Consider the following 10,141-nt stretch of genomic DNA (forward strand, 5'->3'; position numbering starts at 1 on the left):
AGCTGCCTCTCTTTTCTATTGCAGGGGGAGTCTCACAGCCTGGCCCCCAACGGGCCATCGGCAGGGGGCCTGGCGGTCCCCCAGTCCTCCTCCTCCCGGCCTCCTGCCCGAGCCCGCGAACCCCCCAGCCCGGGAGTGCTGGGCCCCCATGCCTCTGAGCCCCAGCTGGCTCCTCCAGCCCGCCCCGTCGCTGCCCCCCGCCCCCGCCGGGCACCCGGCCCCCGGGCCCCCCGGGCCCCGCTCGCCACAGCGGGAGCCGCAGCGCGTGTCACACGAGCAGTTCCGGGCTGCCTTGCAGCTGGTGGTGGACCCCGGGGACCCTCGCTCCTATCTGGACAACTTCATCAAGATCGGCGAGGGCTCCACGGGCATCGTGTGCATTGCCACGGTGCGCAGCTCGGGCAGGCTGGTGGCCGTCAAGAAGATGGACCTGCGCAAGCAGCAGAGGCGTGAGCTGCTCTTCAACGAGGTGGGCCGTGGGCCCCTCCCGTGCCCTCCCGTGCCCACCTTCACCCTCACCCTCATGCCCTCCAGCAGCTGGTTTTGAGGCCCATGCTGGTCCAGGGCCTGTAGGGGTGAGGAAGGGAGAAGGCCATTCAGCGCTGGGGTCCCCAGGGCTGGGTTTGGGCCTGTCTTCTCTCCTTACTCCTCACACCTCCCTGGGGAGTCACCCCCCACCCCCCGCCCCGGTACCCACCACTGCCTCCCCAAAGCCCCGGCTTCAGGCCCCCTCAGCTCCACCCTCGCGTGACTTCTGGGCCCATCACACTCACCGAGTCCCAAACTGGTCCCCAGAGTCTCTCCCCAAGCCCTGCCCCTCCCCTGCTTCCTTTTACCCCACCCCAGCCCGGTAGCCGCTGTGCAGCCCCATCCTCTCCCGCTCGGCTCCACCCTGGCTTCCCCTCTTGGGCACCCCCTGGGCATTCCCCACACAGCAGCTAAAGGGCTCTTTGGGACATGCAGGCCTGCCACGCTGCCCCCCGCTTTACTGACCCTTGCAGTTCCCCTACCCCACCCTTCTGTGTCCTCAGGATAAAGGCCTGGCCTCTGCCAGGCATTTGAGGTCTGGCTCCCATCTAGGTTCTTGGTTGCGTCCAGCCTCTGTTTGGGGTTCTTGGTGGCGTCTGCTAGGGAGTTTGTTACAAAGGCAGACTCCTGGCTCTTTCCCCGGAGGAATCCATGCTGGGAGCAGCCCCCAGACTCTGATGCAGGAGTCCTGGGATGTCAGGCCTGGAGGTGGTCTAAACTGTGCCTCCTCCTCCCGGTCTCTCAGCTGTCCCCATAACCCATCCTCCGGCCCCCCAATCTCACCATGCTCCAGCTGCACCATGAGCCCTTCAGCGGAACCCCTGCAAGTATCCTGTTCCCAGCTCCCCCAGGCTTTACCCTGCCAGGCCTTCTTGTCCCTGAATCCATCCCCCCAGCCTGTTATTCTGCCCCTGGCTGGTACCTGCTTGTCCCGCAGCCTCAACCCCGTGATTAGACATTCTCTTCCGCGCCCCTCTCCCCACATCAGCCCGGTCAGCAGGGCCACTCGGAGACCAGTTCAGGATAGGGACGGGGGGGAACGCACCCCCCACAATGCAGGCATCAGGCCTCAAGCTGCCTTTGGGGTCTCCTGGCTTTGGCACAGGGGAGGGCCGTCCAGGACGAGCCCAGTGAGCGGGAGTGACAGGTGGGCCGGGGCCTGTGGCGCGGCAGGGCCCAGACCTGGGCAGGAGGAGAGGCAGGAGGCTGGCTGGTGGCCGGGTTCGATGCAGGGGCTGGCGGCGCTGACCCAGCCCGGTGCCCAGGTGGTGATCATGCGGGACTACCAGCACGAGAACGTGGTGGAGATGTACAACAGCTACCTGGTCGGGGATGAGCTCTGGGTGGTCATGGAGTTCTTGGAGGGTGGCGCCCTCACTGACATCGTCACTCACACCAGGTACCGGCGGGCCCCCGGCGGGCCCCCAGCCCACTGCCTCCCCAGGCTCTCCGGGGCCACCACGCGTCCCCTCAGACCTCTCCCATGGCAGGGTGGAGTCCCCTCAGACCCTTTGTGGTGGGGGCCGCGTCCCAGGGCCGGGAGGGCAGCATCCCCCTTGAACCCCTGGGCGGGGCCGCGTCTGCCCGGTTGCTGACCCCCAGCCTGCGCAGGATGAACGAGGAGCAGATTGCCGCCGTGTGCCTGGCTGTGCTGCAGGCCCTGTCCGTGCTCCATGCGCAGGGCGTCATCCACCGCGACATCAAGAGCGACTCCATTCTGCTGACCCACGATGGCAGGGTGAGGAGCGGGCTGGCTTGGGCTCCCCCTGCCTCTCCCCAGCTCCCCTCTATCCCTGACCCCCCTCCCCCCCTGCCCGGTCGGCGGCTTGCTCCTCAGGCAACAGCCCAGAGTCGGGCCCAGTCAGTGGGGGGCTCTGTGCATGCGGTCACAGGGGCCCCTGGCTGATGGAGGCTCCGCCTTTGGCACAGGATGCCAGGAGCTGTAGTCCAGCACTGGGCTCAGGGAGGCCCGGAGGCATCTGGGTGGCCGGCCTCGGCTCTTCCTCCACTGAAACGCTTTTGCTAGCCGAGCACACGGCGGTGGGCCGTGGACCCTGCTCTTATGTCTCACCCTCCAGACTGAGGCTCTCTGAAGCCCATGGATGAGCCTCCCAGTGCCCAGAACATGCATTTATATTCCAAGAGTGGACGCGATTTTCAGCGGGAGGGGGTCCTTAACTGTCCCCAAACTCTCGTTGGTGATTTGCCTGCCCTCCGCCAGGGAAGTTAAGCCATTCAGTAGAGAGAGGGGTCGGGGTGGGCTCTCTTTCACTGGGAGTCTCAGTTGGAGTCCGTGAACACCTAAAGCTGCCCACAGATGTGTTTGGGGGACACCTGTGAGCCTGAAATTGTGTGCATGCCATGTGCATATGTTTCCTAGGGGTGAGAAGATCCGTAAGTATCCTCAGGAATCGGAAAGGGGCCCATGGCTCCCCAGCAGGTGGAAATGCGTGGTTCTGGGCACGTGGTTGCTGGCAGAGTAGGCCACACCTCTCGTACCCTCGGGGACGCAAGGGCCCAGGGCACAGGCTTTGGGAGCCAGCTGGGGTCTCACCCACCCCCACCCCCAGCGCAGCATTTGGAACCTGTAGGACTCAGGCCACTTCCCCCCAGAGACCCCAGGGCAGATCTCTGGGAGGTGACGCACCGGAGGGCCCCCTGCTGGGAGGAGATGGAGCGACCCTGTGGTCAGGCTCTGACCTCTAGGTGGCCTCGTGGAGCCCCAGCACGTCCGAGGCCAGGGAATTGAGTACCTGGACACCTCTGCTCCCCCTCCTACCTGCAGCACCTCTGACCCCCACTGCCCGTGCCCCGCTGCAGGTGAAGCTGTCGGACTTCGGGTTCTGCGCCCAGGTGAGCAAGGAGGTACCACGGAGGAAGTCACTGGTCGGCACGCCCTACTGGATGGCCCCTGAGCTCATCTCTCGCCTCCCCTATGGGCCAGAGGTAAGCCAGCGGTGGCCTGCTTGTCCCACTTTGGGCACCGGTTTACACTGTGACTGCTGGAACAGCGGGAGTGCGGGGGGTGGAGTGGGGCTCAGCGTGGGAGATGGGTCACCGGGGATGGTTTTGTGGGAGAGGGGGTAGGCACGCATGCAAGTGTCCATCCCTGATGAGCCCGGCCGGGTGCTGTGATGAAACCCGCCAAAACGGCTTCAGCGAAACACGAAAGCTTTAGGTCCCAAGAACTATGGTGTTAGGGGTGGGTGACAGGCTTCAGGCCCAGCTGTCCCTGTGCTCGGTCCCTCCTCAGCCCTGACTTTGTCCGTGTAGGTCTTCACCCAGGCAGGCGCTCCCCTCGTCGGGGCAGAGCTGGCCGGGTGACTCTGGGACGTCCCCCTGCCTATGAGTGCCTGGGGTTTTCCTCGGTATTTCCTTAAAGTCTTCGGGTTGGCTCTGATTGGCTCAGCTCAGGTCACGTGCCTGCTCATGAACCAATTACTGTGTCCCAGCGATGCAGATTAGACAACTGGTCACCGAGCCCTCGGGGCTCCCTAGAGCGAGGGAGGGAGGGTGCTGTGTGGGCAGAACCCTTCAGAGGGCTCCCTGGGGGAGGAGCGTGTGGGTCTAGCAAGCTGGGTGTCAGAGGGGGTGTTCGGGGCCCGAGGACTCCAGGAGCAAGGACGCAAAGGCAGAACCAGGGGCCACCGCTCCGTGGCTTCCCCCAGCACTGGCCCGTCTGGGCACAGCTCAGCCCTCCTGGCCCTTCCCCCCTGCAGGTGGACATCTGGTCTCTGGGGGTGATGGTGATTGAGATGGTGGACGGGGAGCCCCCCTACTTCAACGAGCCACCCCTCAAAGCCATGAAGATGATTCGGGACAACCTGCCACCCCGACTGAAAAACCTGCATAAGGTGGGCCCCGGCCGGCAGGCAGGGGGTGTGAGGGAGGTGACACTTCCTCTGCGTTGGGCTCCCTGGCCCCTCCGCCGCGGGTCCCCTGAGCCCAGTGGTTGTGCTTAGGCCGGCTGGCTGAACACACACAGCAGAGCCAGGCCTAGGAGAGGAGCCTTCCTGGTAGATGAATCACCCGGTGAGAGAAGGGTGCCTCCAGGGCCCAGCCCCTGTTGCCTCCTTGCAAAGCTTTAAAATGGAGAAGAAATGAGCCCTTGGGGTCCTTGGATGTGTTGCTACCCTTGGGGCCAAACTCTAGACACCTGGGCCCTCCTGGCCCCCTCCCTGGGCAGTGAGTGTTGTCAGCCCATTTAACAGAGGAGAAAACTGAGGCCCAATGGCCAGTGAGCATTGGAGTTGGCACTCAGACCTCCCTGTCTCTCTCCCCCACCTCCTGACAGGTGTCACCCTCCCTGAAGGGCTTCCTGGACCGCCTGCTGGTGCGTGACCCGACCCAGCGGGCCACGGCGGCTGAGCTGCTGAAGCACCCGTTCCTGGCCAAAGCGGGCCCGCCCGCCAGCATCGTACCCCTCATGCGCCAGAACCGCACTAGATGAGGCCCAGTGCCCTGTCCCTGAACCAAAGAAAGAGCCCCTTGGGTCACCCCTGCCCGCCACGGGCCAGTCGGGGGCCGGCCCCCACTCCTCCCTGCCTGGGAGACACTCCATGTGGCGCCACCCTCCTTGCGGGGGGTGGGGGAGCGTGCAGGACCCTACTACTGAACTCCAGGTTTGATTTTGTGACTTGTAAAAAAAAAACACAGGGACTTGTGGGAGCAAGTGAGGGTCCCCAGCCTCCCCACCCTCCGGGACAGTCCCTTCCTGTGTCTTCCTGTCTTCCAGGAAGGACAGGCGGCCCCCCAGTCACTGGAAATCATCTGCAGCGGGGGCTGCTGTGGGTGGAGAGAACACTACAAAAGGCGTGTGTGTGTGTGTGTTGTGTGTGTGCACGCGCCCGTGCAGAAGGTCCAGCTGCTCTGTCCTCCAGCCTGCAAGAGGGTGTCTCTGAGGCCTGCCTGACATACAGCGCAGCCCCCTGGCCCCCCTGAGCCATTGCGGGGGTCGATCATGAATGTCTGAAGAGTGGCCTTTTCCCCAAGTCCTGCATCCCCTTTCTGTGGCTGGCTGGGGAGACGGGGGTCGGGGCTTCCCGCCCATCCCCAGCCTCTGCAGATGACTACTGCACCTGGACAGCCTCCTCTTTTCTAGAAGTCTATTTATATTGTCATTTTATAACACTCTAGCCCCTGTCCTGACCCGGGGACAGATGGGTCTCTGCCCCGTGGGGCGGCACCAGGGACAGAACCACCGCTCGAAGAATCAGGTTCCCAGCCCCTTGGTGCGGCCCCACCCCCCTCCCCTCCCTTCCCTCAAGTTAGTTTTACAATTAAAACGTTTTCTTGTTTTGTGTGTGTGTGTGTATGTGTGTGTGTGGTGTGTAGAAGCCCCTCTCCAGGCCATCTTGGTGTGGGATTGGGGGGAGGGACCTGACGGAGAGAGGGTGGCCTGGTGAACCCCAGGATTCCAGCCCATCTTAGGGCAAGGGCCATGTCTGTGGGGGATGGGGAGGCCCCAGGTCGAAACAGCCAGTAAGGCCCCCCTGACGTGGTATCCAGACTCGCCCACCCCCTGGCCTGCAAACATCAGTCCACCAGAGTCCGTGTGCTGCGATGCCCAGTTTGCCAAATCTGAGATTTGCCGGAATCTTGTTTTAAAGGTTGTTTGTCTTGAGCGTGTTGGGTGGGTAGGAATGATCCTTGATGAGCTGATGTTAGTAAATGGGCCGTTCAGAAAATCGGTCTGTGGGCAGGTGGGCTTTTGAGGACTCGGCTAAGGCGGATGGATCTGGAACAGCCAGCTTTAGGGATACTCCACTGGCCAGAACCCTCCCTCTAAATCAGGGTCCCGGGGTGCCGAGCCTGGGTCTCCATGAGCGGAGAAAGGAATTGGCTGGCATCCATTGGGCAGCGCTGTGTTCTGGCCACTGACCACCCCAGGCTGGTGTGAGCTTGGACTATGTGCGTCTTCCCCAGTACCCGAGAGGTGGGGGGGGGGAGCAGGCCCCTGGGGAGAGCTGCAGCGTGAGCAGTGAACCCCACCGCCACTGGCCCCAGGAACCTCAGCCTGGCTTGTGGGCAGGAAAAGTGTGGAGATTCTGGCTTGGGCTGTACCTCCTGCCCCCGCCCCAGAGCACGCCTCTCCACAGGCCCTGAGCTCCCCAAGGCTGGAGTGCCATGTCTGTGCCCGGGGCTGGCCACGAACAGGCACCCTGTAGATGGGGACTCAGAGGTTTAAACATCCCCAGGGAAGCAGCTGTTGCCATGTTGAATGTGTTGGATGCCTGGGTGGAGTTGTTACATCTCTGGGAAGAACTCTGCCAAAATGGGTATAAGGAGAAACAGAAAACAAGAAAAGACCAAAGTAACATCCCCCCACACACACACCAAAGAAAAAGCTTTGGGCTTGAATGCTTTTACAAATGAGTTCTACCAGACTTTGAAGGATCACGTAATTCCTACCTTGTACAAATTGTTCCAGAAAATAGAGAAACATTAGCAGCCCGGCTCGTTTTCGGAGGCCGGTACGCCCATGATTCCACAGCCAGCTAAGGACGGTGAAGAACAGGGTGGCACAAAGCCACCTCGCTCCCAGCCCGAGTGCCTCGGCTCCCTGGGCCCCCCCCCGGGGGGGGGGGGGCTCCAGGACGTGCCACTGCGGGTGAAGGACCTCTCTGGGACAGGAGGTCCCTTACCAGGTCATTACATGGTGGAGGAGCCAACATTCGGCCCCACGGCAACTCTGCCATGATTGTCACCTTCTGCCACCATCACTACAGTTTATTTTGGGGGGCCTTGAGAGCGCTTCCGGAGACCCCGTGCCCCTTCCTGCTGCCCCTGCCCATCTGGAAGGGATTCCCACGGCATCCGTGAAACCCCTCCAGTTGTTTCAAACAGCAGATTGAATACGGGGGTTGGTCCCAAAAGTATCGGGAAGGCTGGGGCAGCCAACAGGGCCAGTAACCTGGCCGCCCAGGGGGCTAGAGGCACAAAAGGCCTCAGGGGCACCACCAAGTTCCCGGAAGTCGGCCCGTGCCTCTGCAGCAGCGGGAGCAGAAACGTTCTTCCAGCTTCCCACCCACTCCAGCTCTAGGGCCTCCTCCAGGCAGGACCCCACTGATCCCAGCCAGTGAGGGAGTCCGTGCCGGGCATCGGCGGGACAAGGGAGCACTCAGAAGGGCAAGTGTGGCATAGCAAGAGCAGACACCTGCCCCAGCGGCGATGTGGCCCTGGGGACTGGCTTTGTCCAGATGGTACGGACCAGACGAGACGTGGTCCCACACAAAGTAGTGAGTGTTGCCTCAGCGGCAGCAGGGGGCGCTGTACTCTAAACTGCGAAGGCCCAGGAGGGCATGTATTAGCCCGCAGGTCAGACGCGTGTTTACAGACACCAAGAATGAGTGAGTGAAACAGGTCAGACCAGTGGTTTCTCCAAGTGTGGTTCCCGGACCAGCAGCAACCCTGGGAACTTGCTGGAAATGCAGATTCCCAGGCCACACCCCAGGCTGAATTGGTGGTCCAAAGAGGCCGGCACGGCCCTTTAAGGACATGACCCAGAGGTTGTGCCATTGCCTCATTGGCCAGAGCTTCGTCACGTGGCTACACCCGGCAGCAAGGGAGGTTGGGAAACGTAGTCTTTATTCTGGGTGGTTGTGTGTCTGGCCAAAAATTCTATTACTGTAGAATTGTGATTCTCCGCCTCTGCTAGACTCTCCACCTTCACTAGACTCCCCGGGCTTCTCCGGAGAACCCAGAGGCAGACCCAAGTGTACTCAGGATGAGCTTAATATATAAGGATGGCCCCACAAAACAATGAGGGAAAAATAGATTGTTTAATAATAGTGTTGGGGAAATTGGTTCATTTTCTGGAGAAAAGAAAACGGGATCCCTACCTAACACCACAACAAAAGAACCCTAGATCTGTGCTTCCCGGGACAGTAGCCACCGATCACATGTGGCTATTTAATTTTAAATTAATGAGATAAAATGAAGCATTTCAGTCCCTTGGTGGCCCTAGTCACATTTCACATCCTCCACTGTCACTTTTAACCAGCGGCTATTAACTAGACGGTTTAGATAGGAGACCTTAACGTTATCTGAGTTTCCCTGGACAAGGTTTCTCTGATGGATTAAGCATCCTCTGAAAGACAAACTATAAAGGCGACAGAGGAAAATACTTGATGACCAGCAGTAGAGAAGGGCTTCTTAAAACTCCAATGGAACAAAATGTCGAAAAAAAAATTAAATATGTTAAAATGTAAAGTTTTGTTCAAGGAAAGACATCATGGGCAAATGTAATAGGCTTCAGAAAGAGAAAAAATATTTGCAGAGTCTAACATGGATCAGGTTTTTGTTTTTTGTTTTATTTTTAACAAGAAAAAGAGCAACCCAAATAGAAAAATGGGCAAAGGGTATAAACAGGCAACTTACAGAAGAAAAAAACTCAAAAGACCAACCAGGGTGTGCACAAGGGCTCAAACTCATTGGTAATTGGAGGAAGGCACATTTCAACAAGCTGTCATTCTACCACAAGTCTGGTAAAAATTCGAGTCTGGTTTAGTCGAATGGGGTATCGCACATATGCATCTCACAATAATTCTGCTCCTGGGTGCCTTCCCAAGGAAATCATGGGACCCTGTGGGCGCCCGCACAAGGATGTTCACTGCAGCGGTGTTTATGGGGTGGGAGCTGGAGGTGGCCTGGGTGTCCACTCTAGGGCAGCGAATGGGAGGCACAGGGACCACACGTCAAGGACTCCCATGCAGTCCTCAGGAGCCAGGGACCAAGTGTGCCCATGGGGAGGGAGAGCCAGACCAGTGATGGAGAAAGTAAAATCAAGATCTATGAGACCAGGCGACGTGTGTTGATTACAAATTAGAGACATAAAACAGAAATACCCGTTTTTCAAGATTAAAAAAAGGAGACTCATTTACATAATAGAACGGCTCCTGGTGGGGAAGAAGGGGTAGAGAAAGGGAATAAAGAGAAAGAATAAATGAACATGAGAGGGGTCTCGGGAGGAATAAAGGCCTTGAAGGTCATGCTGAAGGTCTGTCATACAAACAAAGGGCAACCCTCTTCGGTGTGGACTAGGGCCTGGTCACAGGTATTTAAATGAAAATTATCCAGGTGATTCTAACGTGCAGCCAGAATTGAGAACAGGAGCATGGCTGTGGGGGCCACCCCACACTTTGTCACTGTGTCACTGCTGGACTCAAACCTCCTGCCCACCTCCTGCCAATGCCCCAGAACTTACAAAGAGGGGCCCAGGAGAGCATCTCATGCCTTCCCCCATTTCAGAGATGCAAAAACAGGTCCACAGAGGGGAAGGACCTGCCCAGGGTCCTATGGCCTGGGAGGGCCAGGCCTAAAGTCTCAGGTCCCCCGGTAGTGTCTGTGGCGGGCCTTGAGCTGGGCTGCCGGGCTGCAACATTGAATAGGACGGACACGGTCCAAGGAGGCTCAGACCCCGATGCCCTAGGGCCAGGCGGGTAACATCAGGGAGCAGGAAAGTGGTGCCCCATGCGCCCCTCTGAAGCGCAGTCACTTCTCAGGTCACTGTGGCCTTGTGGAAGTTTGGCCCCCTGATGCCAAATGTCTGGATTTTTCTTTTTTGTTGTTTTTTTCATAAGAAATACCCATTTTCATGTGACAGCTCTTGAAT

The 10,141-nt window shown here is 59.3% G+C and overlaps 1 protein-coding gene across 1 annotated transcript in view; it reads left to right on the plus strand.

Annotated features, from left to right (window-relative positions):
- PAK4 (p21 (RAC1) activated kinase 4) overlaps positions 1-8,132 on the plus strand; it is a 45,236-nt gene extending 37,104 nt beyond the window's left edge. Inside the window, 7 exon segments of the mRNA XM_045891482.3 lie at positions 25-180; positions 182-469; positions 1,794-1,927; positions 2,140-2,266; positions 3,349-3,474; positions 4,248-4,382; positions 4,823-8,132. Of these exon segments, the coding sequence (XP_045747438.2) occupies positions 25-180; positions 182-469; positions 1,794-1,927; positions 2,140-2,266; positions 3,349-3,474; positions 4,248-4,382; positions 4,823-4,978 (1,122 nt within the window). The 3' untranslated portion in view covers positions 4,979-8,132.
- Positions 8,133-10,141: the final 2,009 nt, after the last annotated feature.

Source organism: Mirounga angustirostris, unplaced genomic scaffold (genome assembly GCF_029215605.1).
Source record: "Mirounga angustirostris isolate CCGP_5_RB_7025 unplaced genomic scaffold, mMirAng1.0.hap1 SCAF_16, whole genome shotgun sequence".
NCBI classification, from domain to species: Eukaryota; Metazoa; Chordata; class Mammalia; order Carnivora; family Phocidae; genus Mirounga; species Mirounga angustirostris.